The following is a 19,327-nucleotide window of genomic DNA, read 5'->3' as shown; positions in this document are numbered from 1 at the left end:
CTCAAGATATGGCACCACTATTTGTACGGGGTTCAGTGTACCATTTACACGGACCACACAAGTTTGAAGTATTTGATGGATCAGCCCAACCTGAATATGCGGCAGAGGAGATGGCTGGATGTGGTGAAGGATTACGATTGTGAGATCCTGTACCACCCGGGCAAGGCGAATGTGGTAGACAATGACCTGAGTCGGAGGGCAGAGAGTGTTCCGATACAAAGTATGTGTAAGAGAATAACCGTGATAACTCCGGTGTTAGATACCATTCGTGAGGCCCATGCAGAGGCTGTGAGACCGGAGAACCGCAAGAAGGAGCGAGTGATTGGGCAGGTATCTGAGTTTATGACTGATAGCCGAGGGCTTATGACTTTTCATGGTCGGATCTGGGTGTCGTTTATTGGTGGGGCATGTAGTGTTTTAATGGAGGAGGCGCATAGATCGAGATTCTCGATCCATCCGGGGGCCACTAAGAGGTATTTGGACATGAAGAGACACTATTGGTGGCCTTGTATGAAGAGAGATGTTGCGTGGATTGTAGAGAGGTGCTTGACCTGTTGTCGGGTTAAGGCCGAGCACCAGCGTCCGCATGGCAAGTTGCAGCCACTTGAGGTTCCCCAGTGGCAGTGGGAACAAATTTCTTTGGATTTCATCACCAAACTGCCAAGAACCCCAAGGGGTGTCGATGCAATTTGGGTAATTTTGGATCGATTGACGAAGAGTCCGCACTTCCTTGCTATCAGTGAGAGCTCTTCTGCAAAGAAGTTGGCAGAGATATATGTGAGGAAGGTGGTGTCTCGGCATGGAGTGTCGATCTCAATTGTGTCAGATTGAGATGTACGTTTTACTTCCAGGTTCTAGAAGAAGTTTCATGAGGAGTTGGGTACGAGATTGCATTTCAGCACTGCTTATCACCCTCAGACCGACGGTCAGAGTGAACGGACTATCCAGACACTCAAAGACATGCTTCGGGCATGTGTATTAGACTTCATAGGAAGTTGGGACATGTATCTGCCTTTGGCTGAGTTTTCCTATAACAACAACCACCATTCGAGCATCGGTATGCCCCCCTTCGAGCTGTTGTATGGAAAGAGGTGTCAGACTCCCATTTGTTGGGGAGAGGTAGGACAACGTGTGATGGGTAGTACGGAGATAGTGCTCCAGATGACTGAGCAGATTCAACAGGTCAGGCAGAGGTTGCTGACGGCTCAGAGTTGCCAGAAGAGCTACGCTGATAGGCTTCGCTTAGAGCTCGAGTTTTAGGTTGGTGATTTTGTTCTCCTGAAGGTATCACCTTGGAAGGGTGTGATTCGGTTTAGGAAGAGAGGAAAGTTGGGACCTCAATATATCGGTCCATTCCGGGTGACAGCTAGGGTGGGCAGAGTAGCGTATCGTTTGGAGCTACCTGTCGAGCTAAGTCAGATTCATGATACCTTCCACGTGTCTTAGTTGAGGAAGTGTATTGTCGATGAGTCAGTAGTGGCTCCATTAGAGGACATTCAGGTGGATGCGAGTCTGAACTATCTTGTGAGCCGATCGCGATTTGAGATAGAAGAATCATGGTTCTGAGGAACAAGGAGGTGTCCCTGGTTCACGTACAGTGACAACATTGGAAGGGGTCCGAGCTGACTTGGGAGCCGGAGTTAGAAATGCGGGAGCAGTATCCAGAGTTGTTTGCAGAGCGAGACTGCGGGGGCGAAGTTTGATTCTAGTGGGGGAGAATTGTAACGCTCGGGTTCCCAGGTACATTAATTTATACTATATTTTGAGTTGTGTTGAGTGACTCGGCGAGTTGGTGCATAGATTCGACGATTCAGGTCGCGAATGGGTGACATGGAAAATGATTACAGTCGACGAGTCGGGGGAGTGCAATCGCCGAGTCAGAGCTGACGAAAGAAACCCTAATTTCTCGGGTTTGGTACCTATTTAAGGACCCTTATAGCCACCATTTGCGGCTACCAGACCCTTGAGAGAAACCCTAAGAGTGCTTGAGTGTTTGTGAGAGGAAGGAAGCCATTATTTGATCTTTGTGGGTTGGTTTTGCAAGAAGAAGGTGGTTCCAGCTTAGAGGAGACCAAGGAGGTTGCATATATGTGGATCTCAAGCAAAGAACATCATCCGTGAGGTAGCATATCGATCCTTTTCTATTTTGTTGAAGAATCCATGGACTTAGGGTTTTCTATACCCTTTTTGGGATGATTTGTTGGATATATGGTCCCTTATCATGTTTAGACTTCGGATCTGGACCCATAGTGGTCCAGAGAGCTTTATCCATCTTGCTTTATGATCAGTTATGGAAGAAATGGACTTAGGATGTTGCATTTGGGGCTAATTCATCAAATATAGTTGTTTGGACGTTGCATGAGTATCAAGATTGAACCTTTATGTGTTTAATGAGCTTAGGAAGGTCAGATCTATGGATTAGAGGAACAGATCTGACCTCAGAAGGTCTTTTGAGTTTGAGCATGGAATGAACTCGCCGAGTCCATGAGCAGACTCGACGAGTCGGACCGGGTTGTCCCGTGACTCACACAGTTGATGGCTCACCAAGTTAGGAGAGTGACTCAGTGAGTCAGAGGGGGATTTAGGGGACTTGAGTTCACGTCTGAACTCGCCGAGTCAGCGCCTGACTCGACGAGTTGGGTCAAAGGGTGGCCATTGACCAACGTTGACCAGATTTGACTTGTGTTGACTCAAGGGCATTAGTCAAACTAAGTCAGGAAAGTATTAATTAGATATGTATTTATGCTATAGGAAGAAGCTAGGTCGGAGGATTGAGCGCGAGTGATTATCCGACATCTTCGAGGTGAGTCTTCTCACTATACTTTACCAAGATTGGTAATCAGAGTTATGTGACAGTGTATCTTATATGCTATTTATGTGTTGTGACTTCTATATGATATGTGATATGCATGATTCAACAGAGTTAGGACCAGTGGGTCCACAAAGTTATGGGACAATGAGGGTCACATAGAGATATTCGACCAGAGGGTCATCAGAGTTACAGCCTTGAGTGGCTGATACGTGTCTACATGTTATTTTTGGGGAACTCACTAAGCATTTATGCTTACAATGTTTTGTGTATATGTTTCAGGTACCAGTGATGATCACGGGAAGGCGCCGACATGATCAGTACACACTTGTAGTGAAGATGTTTTGGGATTCTGGGGATTGTGATTTGTACTTATGTTCAGTGAAAAACCTATGATACGCGTTTTTGAAAATATGTGATTGGAGTAATTTTTTAATTTGAAATGAAAATTATTTTTAAATTTCACGGTGTTACATTAACCAGGGTACATATTTGCACTATACATTTATATATACGATCGAGTTTCAAAAAAGGGGTCTTCCACATTGTCACATATGTCTATTTTTAGAAAAAAAAAGTCTAAACTTCCAAATCCCAAAGCCATAGATCGCGTTATATGTGCTGAATTGTCAGACAAGAAACTTGAACCAGATTTGTATCAAATTGTTTCTGACAACATGATACATGGACCTTGCGGCAATGATTTTCCATTTATGCCATGTATGAAAAATGGCAAATGTCCTAAAGTATTTCCAAAAGACTTTACAAATGACACATATATTGATGATGATGGTTATCCAGTTTACCGAAGACGCGACAACGGAAACAATGTCGTGAAAAACGGGGTTTCTTTGGACAATAGGTATAAAAATTAAATTTTTATTTATATAAACATTTATTTATTTATAAATGTTATCTTTTATAGGAAAGATATGTTAAATGATCTTAATTTTCTTTACGACATTTTGTTTCTTTTTTCAGATATATTGTTCCATATAATAAGACACTTTTGAAGCAATACCAAGCCCATATGAATCTTGAGTGGTGTAATCAGCTTGGATCGATAAAGTACCATTTTAAGTATATTAACAAAGGTCCAAACAGGATCACCGCGTAATTTTACGATGCCAAAAATAACAAAAAATAACATAAAGAAAATAACAATCGTGATGAAAGTGATGAAATTGTTGAGTATTACAATTGTCGTTATATTTCTGCTTGTGGGTCATGTTGGAGACTTTTTAGGTATGGCATTCATTATAGAACACAACCTGTTGAAAGGTTGTCGTGTCACCTACAAGACAAACAACTTGTGTTTAAACCATCCCAACGTGTTGCTAATGTTGTTTCTAAACCAACTATTGTTGCTTCTCAATTTTTGGCCTGGATGGAATGTAATAGGTAGTTATCCTATGTTGAATTCCTAACTCAATATGTTTGGAATAAATCAGATAAAGTATGGACAAGAAGAAAAACAAAGACAAATTCATTTGGTAGAATTGATCATGTGTCTCCCAAGTCTGGTGATGTTTGTTACTTGCGCATTTTGCTCAACAAAGTAAAGGGTCCTACTTGCTATGAAGATATTAGAACGGTTAACGGGACCGTTTATGACTCTTACAAAAATGCTTACTAGGATCTTGGTCTATTAGACGATGATAGAGAGTACATATCTTCTATACAAGAAACACATCATTGAGTCGCCGCTTCTTTCTGAAGGTCTCTATTCATTATGTTGATTACATCAGATAGTCTATCCCGGCCTCATCATGTTTTTAAAGAGACATATAATTGTCTTTCTGATGATGTCGTTCATGTTCGTGAATAAGAAATAGGCGTGAAAGGTACATTCACACAAAAAAATGTTCCCACTTTAATTGATATTATAAATAAATTATTTCATTACTTTTTAATGTTTTCAGGCTTGAAGCTAAAATCGGAAGCAATTTACCACCTAACGTTGTTGTACATTGAGAAATCTTTGTTGAGCTGCGGACTGAGTCTTAAGCAAATACCCAATATGTCATTACCTGATCACAAATATATTCAAGATTCTTGCAATATGTTAATTCAATATGAGCTTAATTATGATCCGTCCAGTCTTGAATCTGAACATCAACAACTACATTCAAAATTAAATGTCGAGCAAAAAAAATGTTTATGATATAATTATGAATGCAGTTAACAACAAAAAGGTGGTGTCTTTTTCCTCTATGGTTATGGAGGAACAGGAAAAACATTTGTTTGGAAGACATTGTCTGCTGCTATTAGATCTAAAGGTGAAGTAGCTATTAATGTTGCTTCAATCGGAATTGCAGCACTCTTGATTTCTGGTGGTAGGATAGCGCATTCTAGATTTCATATACCAATTAACTTGAATGAGAATTCATTTTTGTTCTATTACGCCAGGTAACGATGTAGCTGCCCCGTTGAACAAAGCGAGCCTTATAATTTGGGACGAAGCCCCAATGTTGATAGGACACTTAGAGATATTATCCTTCCTAAGAACAGTGATAAACCATTTGGATGCAAGACCATTGTATTTGGAGGTGTCTTTCGACAAATTCTTCCAGTAATACAAAGAGGAAATCATTTAGATATTGTGCAGGCATCATTGCATTCATCAAGATTATGGCATGAATGTACAATTTTAAGTTTGACTGTAAACATGAGGCTTTAGTTCGGTTGTCCAAACAATGATTTCGAAGAGACAAAATCATTTGCTGATTAGATTCTTAAAAATTGGTGAAGGTAGGTGGTCCTAATGATGGTGAAGTTGAAGTTGAATTTCCAGAAGATGTGATCATTCCCTCTACGGCTGACCATATTCATTCAATTGTATCCTGCATTTATTCATCTTTTCAGAACCATCTTGATGATCCATCGTATTTTGAAGATAAAGCTATTTTGGTCCCTCCTAATGAAGAAGTTGATGTTATCAACGACTACATATTAGAATTGATGAAAAATGAAGGGAAAACATATCTGAGTTCAGATTCCTTATGTGAGACCGAGACAGAAGATTCTTTTGAGGAATCAGTATACTTTCTAGATGCGTTGAACGCTTTTAAGGCCTCCGAAATTCCCAACCATAAACTTATACTAAAAAAAGGTGTTTTGGTCATGTTGCTTTGTAATATCGACCAAACCAGAGGACTATGCAATGGTACTAGATTGCAAATTGTAAGGCTTGGAAGACACGTCATTGAAGCACGAATCATATCTGGTAGATTTTTCAATGAGACTACTTATATACCTCGCATGAAGTTGACCCCATCCCATAAAAAAATTCCATTCCGTTTTCAACGTAGGCAATTCCAATAGCAGTTTGTTTCGCTATGACCATTAACAAAAGCCAATGACAATCATTATCAAATGTTGGATTATACTTGCGTAGACCTGTCTTCACCCATGATCACTTATATGTAGTTGTTTCTCGTGTAACAAACAAAAAAGTTTTGAAGGTACTCATATGTGACGAGGAAGGTCGTTCAACTAATAAAACAAAAAATGTTGTCTACAAAGAGGTCCTGCAACATTTATAGTTATTTATCGATTTCAGTGTTTCTTCTTCACCTTTCAATAATAACAATAGCTATAAAATTTCTTTTATAATTATTATGCAATATATATAAATGTTTTGGTAATTTTTTTAATATGTTCCCCCGCGTTTAACGCGAGTTACAATCGGGTTATAATCTAGTTAGTTTAAAACTACATGTCAATTTAGAAAAACTAGTTTTGAATTGCTTTAGTGGCATTCAAAATGTCGGCGTTAGGTTTGTGGAGGTAAATCTAGCAAGTATAGAAGTTTTAGGTTAGTTGGTGATTTAGAAAAAAACCTTCCTTTGCCCCATTTGAATATATATATATATATATATATATATATATATATATATATATATATATATATATATATATATATATATATATATATATATATAGCATGTTATTCATATTTGTTGTTGTTTTGGTTATTCTCGTTTGATTGATATTGCAATATGGTCCCAAGAGATGATTCTTTTCAGTCCATTACTATCCAACTCGATGGCAAGAACTATGCTTAATGGAGTTATGTTATGAAGAATTTATTGCGAGACAATACTATGTAGGGGATTGTTACAGGTGACAGGAAGAAACCAACATACGAGAATGCCACTAATTATGCAGCCTTATTGGATTCATGGGAGACTGATAACTCCTAGATCATTACTTGGATTAATAATTTTATTATCCAGTCTATTGGTACTCAGCTGACGAAGTATGACACAAAAAAAGAGGTTTGGGATCACTTAGCAAAGCAGTATCAGTTAGAGTTTGATATTCGAGCCCTCCAATAGAACGATCTCAGTGTTCAAGAATTTTATGTAGCTATTTCGGATTTGTGGGACTAGTTAGCTCTTACAGAACCTGATGTGTTGAAGGATTTTAAGCCTTATATTGATAAAAGGGAAGAGCACATTTTATTCGGTTCTTGATGGCATTACGTTCAGATTTTAAAGCTCTGCGTGGATCAATATTGCATCAGACAACCCTTCCCACTGTTGATTCGATTGTTCACGAGTTAATTGCTGAAGAAACTCGTATCAAGTGTCATGCTGACAAAGCTCCCAAGACAGCCACTCCTGTTGTCTTTTCTATTCCACAACGACCTCAGTCTTCAAACCAAAATCGTCCCAAAGTTGCATTTGATGAGTGTGCTTTCTATAAGAAGAAGAAGAACCAATGGAAGGCAAATTGTCCTTTGCTGACAAGAAAGGGAAATCAATAGCAAAAATAAACAAGATCACCGGCACAATCTTAGTATTCACAACAGAACATGTCTTCTGGACAATTACATCCCTCGTTTCCATCTTTTAAGCCACCACAGTACGCTACTGCTACACCTTCAGTTGAGAATGAAAAATATTTCACACCACCATCAGCCTTAGATCTACAAATTGCTGAGCAGTTCAGACAATTCTTAGCTGCTAATCCAACTATCATGTCAGCTTCCATGTCTCATTTAGGTCTGTCTTCATCCAACACGTCAGGTATTCCTTCATCCTTGTGGGTATTGGATTCTGGTGCATCTCATCACATGTCACCACATTTGTCATCTTTTGCTTCATTATTTTCTCGTACACCTATCTCTATTATGTCTACTAGTGCTACACGCATGTCAGTAGAGGGTATTGGTTCTATTGTCACTCCTTATATATCTTTAACAGATGTGTATTACATTGCCACACTTTCTTTGAATCTTGCATCACTCAGTTAGTTGTGTAAATATTGTTGTTGGGTCGTCTTTTCTGATTCATTCTGCTGTGTACAGGACATTCGGTCTCGGAGGGTGATTGGGATAGGCCGTTGACTTGGGAGCTCTATTTTTTTAGAGCAGCTACATGTTGCTGATGTTGTTGCATCTAGTGTCTATTTGTCGTCTTTTCGTTTTAACCCTTCGTCGTCAGTTTTTTTAATCTTTGGCATTCTCGTTTGGGACATGTGTCAGCGTCTCGTTTACACTTTTTGGTTTCCACTGGTGTGTTAGACTCTTTGAAAACTGATGATATTTATAATTGTTATGGTTGTAAACTGGGAAAATTTTCTGCTTTACTGTTTAATAAAAGTGTCGCTCGTTCTGTTGCTCCCTTTGATATCGTGGATTCTGATGTGTGGGGTTCCTCTCCGATTACCTCTAAATCGGGAGCTAACTATTATGTTTCATTCATTTATGATTACACTCGTTATACAAGGGTTTATTTTATGAATTGCATGTTTGACTTTTTCACCATATATAGCGAATTCAGAGCTCTTGTCAAGACTCAACACTATGTTGTCATAAAATGTTTTCGGTGTGATTTGGGAGAAGAATTTACCTCCAATGATTTCAAATAGTTATTGGCATCAGATGGCACTATACATCAATCATCTTGTACAAACACTCCATATCAGAATGGTGTTGCAGAAAGAATATCGACATCTCCTAGAAACTGCCAGATCCTTACTACTTTCTACTCAAGTTCCCAATTAGTTTTTGGGCGGAAGCTGCTCATACCGCCACTTATGTTATTAATCGCATTCCTACTGCGTACACTTCGGGGAAGTCTCCTTATGAAATGTTGTTTGGAAAACTTCCAGATTATTCTTCGTTACGAGTGTTTCGATGTACATGTTTTGTCTTGAAGCCTCATGTAGAGAGAGAAAAGTTGTCTTCAAAATCAGTTCTTAGTGTTTTTTTTGGATATGGTATTGGTCAGAAAGTGTAACGTCCATAAAATTCGAGCCAATTTAAAACTTTTTAATTTATTTAAAACCATTCAGTCATTACAATTTATTTTCAAAATAGTTTAAACATCAGAGTTCCCAGAAATCATAATCATCAATTGAGGAAGTGTACGGTCATGCCTTCACCTTCCCATGGCCATCCGTTGAACCAGAAACAATAAACTGAAAACTGTAAGCCCAAAAGCTTAGTGCGTTACCCCCAAAATACCAACATATACCACACAACAAAATATAATAAACAACATGTATAATGAGCCTTCAGCATGACTGGACCGCCTCCTCAAGGGCTACAACCTATCTGGACCGCTCCCGAGCCTTCGACATGACTGGACCACCTCCTCAGGGCCTACCGCCTATCCAGACCGCTCGCCGGGCCTTTGGCCTTACTGGACCGCCTCCTCAGGGCCTATAGCCTATCCGGACCGCCCCGGGTATATTGGCCTACAACACAAAGCAAGACCGCCTCAACCCAACCCCCAAACAAACAATCATGTGCACATGGATAACATACGAATAATAGCATGCATATATAACAATCAAACCAATCTAACATATCATATAGCATAGCAACATCCTATAACCAAGACACCGACCTAACCAGGTCACTAAGCATAAACATAACCTCATCCTAACTACCAGGATGTAAACCAATAAACATATCATACCATAATCGGATGCAATCCATAAAGGGTCGGCCTTGGTGCCTTAGACCCTGTTGATATAGTGAGGATAACTCACCTGGCACTGCTGAGGTCCCGCAGATAAAACTCCAGCTGCTCGTTGACAGATTCCCAAGCTATCAACATCAAATAATACCCAATAAATAATTGGGTTCCAATACATAATCACAAGTCCATGCTTGGGGTAAAAGGCTACTTTACCCCCAACGTAGCTTTTTACAAGCCTAAGGCCCAACTCACACTCCAAAGGCCCAAAAGTCAAGTAATGGGTCGAAACCTAACATATGGCCCAACTTTCCAAATTGGGCCCAGACCCCTACATGGTCTTACCTTAAGGCCCATCCATATATTCTAGTCCAAACTATTGGTATTCCAATGGCCCAATATCTCATAATCATCAAGGCCCAATTATGGCCCAATTTTCCAAATTGGGTCCGGGCCTTTCTAATGGCCTTTCCTCAAGACCAATAAATTTCCTTAGTCCAAAACCTTGATTCCAAATGGCCCATGAAGGCCCACTGTAACCTAGCCCCAAGGAATGGCCCAATCTTGAAGCCCAATATACGAAGTCCAACCTAATTGAGTACGAATGGCATACTTAGCAGTACGTTGCGCGTACCCGCTTAATGGCTTGTACGCTGTGCGTACTGGCTTTTATGCCCAACGTACTTCCCTATCGATCCCATTTTTCCATTAAGAACTTAATGCTTTAATCCATAAGTCCAAGCCACAGATCTGAGTCCCAAACAACGTCTAAACCCATAAAGTCAATAACTTGGTGACTTTGCAGGCCCCAAAAAGACCAAATCTCAAAGCATAACATTTTACTTCCATGGAAATGACTCAAATTTCAACATGGATGGTCTTAAACTCTAAAAGTACCAACTTTATGGACCTTAAACCATAGAAACACTAATAGGGGCAACTCAAAGCTCATGGAATGAAATCAAGATCACTAGATCTCATCTTTGGGGCTAAAATGGACTAAAACTCACAAGTAAGAGATATCAATGATCAAGTTCAAAGTTTTATACCTTCTTCAAGCTGAAAATGAGTCCTAAAATCCTGATCCATAAGCTTCCCCTTGACCCCCATCTTTGCACCAAGCTCCACCTACTTGAAAATGGACCAAACACTCCAAGAATGGACTCCATGTGCTCAAAATGCCACCAAGAGTGATTAAGGATGATCCATAGGGTTTAGAGGCGTAGAGACTGAAGATATTAGGGTTAGGTTATGAGATAAGTTGTTTAAATAGGGTCCAAGACCCTAAAATAGGGTTCTGATATGATTGGCATATGCCCAACGTACATTTGGTACGCCCAACGTACTCCGAAGAACAATCACGACCATTCTGGTTAGTACGCCCAACGTACTCCAAGGTATGCTCAGCGTACCACCTTCTTCACTAGTACGCCCGCGTACGCTTTGTGTACGCCCCGTGTACTCGGCTAAGCCTGAAAACCACGAAACTTCCGAAGGCCATAACTTCTTCGTTATAATTCCGATTCCGACGATCCTTATATCCACAGAAAGGTAACGAGAAGCCCTACACGTATATCATCTCATAACTTTCTTAAAACCTTTCGAGTAAAAAATCCATTTTTCATAAAAGCCTAACTAACACTTTACCAAAATACCCCTAGGCTCCAAAAAACGAATCGAACACCTAGACCACTTCCAATACATCACACGCACCCAAACGGGCCTAGAACCTACCTTTTCAAAAACCCTAATCGTTATGATGACCAATGTTCGGGCCACAACCCTAGACTAAGAGTGAATTTGGAACAGGGTGTTACACTATGATCCTTCAAATTTGAAATTGTATGTCTCTCGCAATGTCACTTGTTTGGAGCATATTACATTCTATAGCATTCCTGTTCAGTCACACGCTGCAACCCAAGAGGAGCTTCATACTATTGATCCGTTTAGCATTGACATTGATGATCTACCACATGTCACTGATCCACCACTTGTTGCTGATCCACCACTTGTCGCTGATCCTCCGTCTGCAGGTCTTCAAGACTCCCCTCCATCGAGGCATTATCGTAATAAGAAGTTCACAAAGCTTCCTGAATTTGTCTATTCCACTTACTCACCAGTGTTTTCCTCCTTTATTGCTAATGTACATCATCTCTCTGAGCCAACATCCTACAAAGAGGCTACTTCTGATCCTCTTTGACAGACTACTATACATGGGATCTGGTTCCGATTCCACCAGGAAAGCACATGATTGGTTGTCTTTGGATATATAAAATTAAAACGAAGTATGTGATGGGTTTTAGCCATAAGAACTTTCCTATGTGCACATACAACCCCTAATTACTTGGATCTAGGTTTCTCTAATAGAACATGCATTGTATCCAAGACTTACAATACTATATCTAGTGTAAACAATTGAATCTAATCATATGAATTTGTATCTAGAACAATACCTTGGATTACTTGCTTGATACTTCTTCTTCTTAGAGCTTAGAGTCATATTGTCACTCCTCTAATGGCTTACAAACACCAAGTAACAAGAGAATGATCTTGAGAGAGAGAGAGAGGAGGGTGAAAAATCGACTCTAGGGTTCCTTGCCTTGCATGAGTGCCGATTTCACTCACCCTAGGGATCTATTTATACTATGAGCCACTAGGGTTTCACCTTTAACCCTAATTGAATAACTTAGGCCCTAAGCAATCCAAGATCCTCCTAGATACTAGACTTGGAAGATTTTATGGTCCTTTAACCCTAAAATCCGTTCACCCTTATATCCATAAGGATGTATAGCCCAAAACACAACTATCACACATTTGACAGTTTATGCCCCGTTATTCAATTAACCTCTTTAAGTCACCAAATTAATTCTCAATTAATATATGACTTATATTAATCAAATAAAATTATTATTCCTTTAATATATCATTCTCATAATATATTAACAATAATATCTCTTCCCTCCTAACAAATCATCCTGTCAAGCTGCTATGTTGAAGGCAACCCAAAAGGACCATGCATAACCGGGTCAAGTATTTACCAAATATAGTTACAGCCTTAGACACTAATCCAACAGTCTCCCACTTGGATAAGTCTAGTAACTAAATATGCAAACATAATCCGATTAGAAATCGTAGCTCTCAAAGACGCTGTCAAACTCTGATCTTATCAGTATCATGTCCTTTAGATAAGGGATCGTACAGTCCTCTATTTAGATATTATGCGGAAGATCTCATGGAATTTATTCTCCAACATTTGGTTTCTCGATCTCAGATTCATTTGACATAGAACTTAATTGAACACATCAATTCAGTCCTGATCGGGCCCGGCACATAAGTCAAATCAAATCATCGAGCGGCCCTGATATCGCTTTTACCCTCTTAGGATAAAAGTAACAGATAAACTTTGACTTATATGCATTTATTATTTACTAATCAATCATACAAAACAATGCATTTTATGACATCAATTTACTAATGCGGTTTCGCATTATCAATGCACAACCAATTAATAAACAATAAACCATATATCTTGGTTTTAACTATATGATATTATCGTCTTGCGATCACTTGTGTCTCATTCCATAAAGTGATTCCAGCAAGCGCGGGTGTATTCCAATGCTCAAAACTTGTTCATAAGCACTTATGCACGTTGAAGCAAACCTTTGTTATGTCTAATACCTTTTAGACAATCTACACACCAATTCATGACAATCTTCATTCATACCTACTTCCAACATATGTACGATTGTGGACCATTCGAATAATTCGATTATTCTTAATAACTCAATTATTCAGGAAGTCAAAACATGCAAAGTGAAACAATAGTTAAACAATAAACATAAGACAATAGCTTTACTTATAAATAATACTCCTTTATTTAATCATCAAATGTCAATTACATTTATCTATTACATGTTTCAAAAAACTATCTAATCTAAACTAATATCGTCTTTCAGCCCAATGCTCCTAGCGTGTTGCAAATGCTTAACCCTGCTTAGTCCCTACGTAAGCAGATCTGCTGGGTTATCCTCCAACGATACCCTCTTTACTACGAGGTGTCCTTCTTCTACTCGATGTCTACTAAAATGATATTTTCTGTCGATATGTCGAGATCTACCATGATCCCTCGGTTCCTTGGTCAAGGCAACCGCTCCTTCATTATCACAGAAAATTTCCATAGGCTCCTTTATGGTAGGCACAACTCCAAGATCACCAATGAAGTTCTTCAACCACATCGCCTCCTTTGACACTTCGCTCGCTGAAATGTACTTTGATTCGCATGTTGAATCAGCTACGGTTTCTTGTTTGGAACTTTTCCAAGTCACTGCTCCTCCATTAAGGGTAAAGACCCAGCCCAACTGCGAACGGTAGTTGTCCCTGTCGGTCTGGAAGCTGGTGTCACTATACCCTCTCACCTTTAAGTCATCACTCCCTCCGAGGACTAAAAACCATTCCTTGGTCCTCCGAAGGTACTTAAGTATATTCTTGACCGCAATCCAATGAGCTTTGCCAGGGTTCCCTTGATATCTACTGACCATGCTCAAAGCAAAGGCCACATCAGGGCGAGTACAAGTCATATCGTACATGATTGAGCCAACTGCGGAAGCGTAGGGTACTCGGCTCATCTCAGCTATCTCGGCTTCTGTACTCGGACTTTGAGTCTAACTCAATTTGACATTACTCTGTATCAGTAGTATTCTAACTAAGTCCTATTAGTCTCTTACTTCGTTCTCTCACTATCCTTATTCCTAAAATATAGGAAGCCTCTCCGAGGTCCTTCATAGCGAAGCACTTCCCAAGCCAGGACTTAACCTCCTGCAAAGTCGGGATGTCGTTTCCTATGAGCAGTATGTCATCGACATACAAAACGAGGAAGCTAACTATACTCCCACTGGCTTTGACATATACACATGATTCATCTTCGCTTCGTACAAATCCAAACTCTTTGACTTTCTCATCAAAGCAAAGATTCCATCTGCGAGATGCTTGTTTAAGTCCATAAATGGACTTCTCAAGCTTTCACACTCTATTGGGATGCTTCGGATCAACAAAACCCTCTGGCTGAGCCATGTAAACTTCCTCAGCCAACTTCCAATTAAGGAAAGCGGTCTTGACATCTATCTGCCATATCTCATAATCATGAAATGCAGCAATGGCTAGCATCACCCTAATAGATTTTATCTTAGCAACTGGTGAGAAGTTCTCATCATAGTCAACTCCGGGAGTTTTAGTAAAGCCCTTCGCCACCAATCGTGCCTTATACGTGTTCACATTCCCATCCACGTCGATCTTCTTCTTGAAGATCCATTTGCACCCAAACGTCTTACGTCCGAGCACACTGTCAACCAAATTCCAAACTTGGTTGTCATACATGGACTGAATCTTGCTGTCCATCGCCTCTTTCCATTTTATAGACTCTGGTCCTGCCATGGCTTCCTTATAGCTATTAGGTTCATCTAGATTTATTAGTGTACCATCACTAATATACGTGTCCCCTTCGGTAGTAATATGAAAACCAAAAAACTGGGGTTGAACTCTAACTCTTTCGGAACGTCTAAGAGGTAAGGACTCGTCAATCGGTTCAACCGGAGTTTCCTCTTCGGGTTGAGCGCCAGCGTTAGAGGTTCCCTCATCACTCGACTATTGAATCTTTTCAAGATCGATTTGCCTCCCACTGTCCCCTTGGCTTATGAGTTCTCGCTCTCAGAAAACCCCTCTCCTCGTAACGAAGACAACATTGTCACTCGGTCTATAGAAGAGATATCCAAAGGATTTCTGCGGGTAGCCGATGAAAATATATCGCTCACTACGAGGTTCGAGCTTGTCGTGAGTTACTCATCTTACGAAAACTTCACAGCCCCAAACCTTGATGTGTGCCAACGAGGGAGCTTTCCATGTCCACATCTCGTGAGGTGTTTTGGCAACCTTCTTTGTAGGGACTCGGTTAAGGATATAGGCGGCAATCTCTAAGGCATACCCCCAGAATGAGATAGGTAGTGAAGCACGACTCATCATAGAACGGACTATGTCTAACAAGGTTCGATTACACCTTTCTGCCACACCATTTAACTGCGGTGTCCTAGGTGGCGTCAATTGCGAAACTATTCTGCATTCCTTGAGATAGTCGTGGAATTCAAGACTTAGGTACTCTCCTCCTCGATCGGATCAAAGCATCTTGATTTTCCTGCCCAATTGATTCTCCACTTCATGCTTGAACTCTTTGAATTTTTTAAACATTTCTGACTTGTGCTTGATTAAGTAAATATACCCATATCTACTATAATCATCGGTGAAAGTCATGTAGAAGCGATTCCCATACTTTGTGGTGGATCTAAAGGGCCCACACACGTCAGTGTGTATGAGATCCAATAAACCCTCTTCCCTCTCACAAGTGCCAGTGAAGGGTGACTTGGTCATCTTTCTAAGTAAACAAGATTCGCACATGTCATCTTCCCTAAAGTCGAATGACTCCAACACTCCATCCTTTTGGAGTTGGCTATGCGCTTCTTGTTCACATGTCCAAGACGACAATGCCACAAGGATGCTTTATCCATACTATTGGAAGAATCCATACACAACACATCATTTCCTAGGTTATCTACAACCATAATAGTTTCATAAATTCCATTACAAGGCATTGCTTCAAAATATGAAACACCATTTAGATAAGCATAAATCGAACCATTCTCATTATTAAACGAATATCTAAATCCTTGTCTAAATAAACCATGAAAAGAAATGATGTTTCTTGCCATATCTGGCGAGTAGCAACAATTATTTAAATCTAAATTCAATCCATTACTAAGCACTAAAGAATACACTCCAATCTTGGTAACAGGCGATGATCTTCTGTTCCCCATGATTAGATTTATTCTTCCAAGCTCCACATCCCTATTTCTTCCTAGTCCTTGCAAATCAGAACAAATGTGGTAACCACACCCTGTATCAAGAACCCAAGAAATAGCATGAGATGAATGATTAGATTTAATTGTGTAAATACCTGCGAAAGATGGCTTGATCTTCCCATCCTTGATGGCTTGCAGATATTCTGGGCAGCTTCTCTTCCAATGCCCTATTTTGTGGCAATGATGGCACTCTGCCTCCTTTGGGTTTGGGTTGGTCTTAGCAGGATCAAACATGGTCCCACTAGAAGAGGAACGATCTTGGGACTTTCCCTTGCGGTGGTTCTTCGAAGAAGCCTTCCTCTTCTTGCCCCTATTCTGCCCAATAGCCAAAATAGGAGCAGCGAATGGATTGGGAGTTGGTGCAACAGACTTGTCCTTTAGGTTGCTCTCAGTAGTCCTTAGGAGCTATTGGAGTTTGCTTAGGGTGACCTCTTCCTTGTTCATGTGATAGGTCATCCTAAATTAGTTGTAGCATGAGGGCAAGGAGTGAAGAACGATGTCGATAGCCAAATCTTCCCCAAATTTGACATTCAACTTGTGAAGATGATCGACATACCTTTGCATCTTTTGTAAGTGCACGGTTAGAGACTCTCGACTTCCCATTTTAGCAGTGATCATATTCGTTATGATCTCATAGCGCTCTTGCCTCGCGCTTTGGTGATATCTCTCCATCAAGTATAGATGCATCTCATAAGGATACATGTCCTCATAGGACTTTTGGAATTTGGAGTTCATTGTGGCTATCATGATGCAATGGACTTTTGTTGCATCACGTTCATGTGTCTCAAACACAGCCATTTCTTCGGGAGTAGCAGTTTCTGGATTGATCTTCTTGATCTTCTCATCGAGAACATACTCCTTGTCCTCATAACGCGCGATCGTGCGAATGTATCTTATCCATTCGCTAAAGTTCGATCCATCAAAAGTCACTTTCTGACAAAGGCTCATTAGCGTGAATGAGCTAGTAGCAGCGTTGTTTGTGTTAGACATCTACAAATAGAAAAGAGCAAAGTTTGATTAGAATTAAGTCCCTAATTAACACCCAAAATGAAATTTTAGGGCTAGGACCTTGTTGGATTAGTGTCTAAGTCCATAACTATTTTGGTATGTACTTGACCCGATGGTGCATGGTCCTTTTGGGTTGCCTTCACCAAAGCAACTTGATAGGATGAATTATGGAGATAGAGGATTAAATATGATTTATTAATATATTATGAGAATAATATATTAAAGGAGAAATCATATTGTTTAATTAATATTAGTTAAGAATTAATTGGTAATTAGTTTTGTGACTAAAAGAGATTAATTAAACTAAAGGGACTGGAATTGTAATTATAAGATAATTGCAATTTGGGCTATGGATTGCCATATATTAAGGAGTGGACGAATTCTATGGGAAAGCCCATGAGGAAATCATCCAAGGCCTTAATTAAAGGAGTCCATGGGTTGCTTAGGGCTTAAGCATCCAAATTAGGGTTTCCTTGTTAGATAACCCTAATAGCCTCCTATATATATATATATATATATATATATATATATATATATATATATATATATATATATATATATATATATATATATAGATCCCTTATGACCCAAAAACGTGGCTTAGCATCCTTCTAGGGTTTCACACGTTTTAGGGCAGCCTCCATCCTCTCTCCTCTTCATCCTCTTGCTTATGGTGTTTGTGAACCATTAGAGGAGTGACACTTGTGACTCTAAGCTTTCTAAAGTCAATACAAGGAGGAATTGGGATTGTTATTGCTACATAACAATCAAGGTAATATCTTAAACCTATTCTCATGTTAATATGATTATTTGAATGCTAGAATTAGGGTTTATAGTCTTGGATAACTTGCATGTACAATAGAGAAACCTACATCCAAGCATTAGGGTTTGTATGAGCACATAGGATGTTCTTATGACCAAAAACCCATCAGTGGTATCAGAGCCTAGATTGTTTCTATTGTATTGATGCTTTGTATGATTGAAAAAATCGATTTTTGTGTTTCTGGGGGCTGGACTCGCCGAGTCCATAGATGAACTCGCCGAGTCCATGCTGACTCGATGAGTCAATTCCTGACTCGGCGAGTCGGCTGGTCAGATGGAGGGAAAACCGGGATTTCTTGCAGTTTTTGCTTAAGGATAGTTGCCTTATCATATTAGATCAATATAAATCCGATTTTATGATATATTTGACTATATTCTTGATCTAATTGAAGATATTTATCAATTAATAAAATATTTGTTTCCTTATGTGATAATTGATTAATTATTTTGATTAAATTGGTAAATTGTTTTGCAAGAAATCATTAAATAAATCAAATATGGATAATTATGTGATTAAATGTTAATTTAGATTATTTGTTATTTGATTCTTGTGCTTTGAAAAGTTTTCATATTTTCCCCTTTAGGTTTTATAGTTTAAATTTGAACCCAAAAGTTTTGTTGTTTTGAAATTTAAATAGTTAAAACCCTAATGTTTTGAAAAAGGTTTCAAAACTTGCCCTCAAGTTTTGGAATTTAAATTTTGAATTAATAGGTTAATTTTGATGTATATTTAAATTCTAAACCCAAATGTTTTGAAATGTTTCAAAACTTGCCCTTAAGTTTTGGAATTTAAAAGTTGATTAAAGGTTTAATTAGGAATGTTAAATTCTAAAACCCTAGTAATGTTTTGA

General features: G+C 39.3%; 2 protein-coding genes across 2 annotated transcripts; both read left to right on the top strand.

Annotated features, from left to right (window-relative positions):
- The first annotated feature begins 3,363 nt into the window (after positions 1–3,363).
- LOC111893226 (uncharacterized) lies at positions 3,364–4,445 on the top strand. Its single transcript, XM_023889292.1, has 4 exons — positions 3,364–3,671; positions 3,791–3,922; positions 4,055–4,203; positions 4,261–4,445. The coding sequence occupies exons 1-4, from the start codon at positions 3,364–3,366 to the stop codon at positions 4,443–4,445; spliced, it is 774 nt and encodes a 257-aa protein (XP_023745060.1).
- A 19-nt stretch (positions 4,446–4,464) lies between these two features.
- LOC111893225 (uncharacterized) lies at positions 4,465–7,014 on the top strand. Its single transcript, XM_023889291.1, has 7 exons — positions 4,465–4,528; positions 4,732–4,908; positions 5,005–5,218; positions 5,288–5,471; positions 5,561–6,120; positions 6,207–6,273; positions 6,922–7,014. The coding sequence occupies exons 1-7, from the start codon at positions 4,465–4,467 to the stop codon at positions 7,012–7,014; spliced, it is 1,359 nt and encodes a 452-aa protein (XP_023745059.1).
- The last annotated feature ends 12,313 nt before the right edge of the window (positions 7,015–19,327 follow it).

Source organism: Lactuca sativa, chromosome 3 (assembly GCF_002870075.4).
Source record: "Lactuca sativa cultivar Salinas chromosome 3, Lsat_Salinas_v11, whole genome shotgun sequence".
In the NCBI taxonomy this organism is placed as follows: Eukaryota; Viridiplantae; Streptophyta; class Magnoliopsida; order Asterales; family Asteraceae; genus Lactuca; species Lactuca sativa.
The sequence above is the reverse complement of the archived record's forward strand: the minus strand, read 5'-3'. Positions and strand labels throughout refer to the sequence as shown.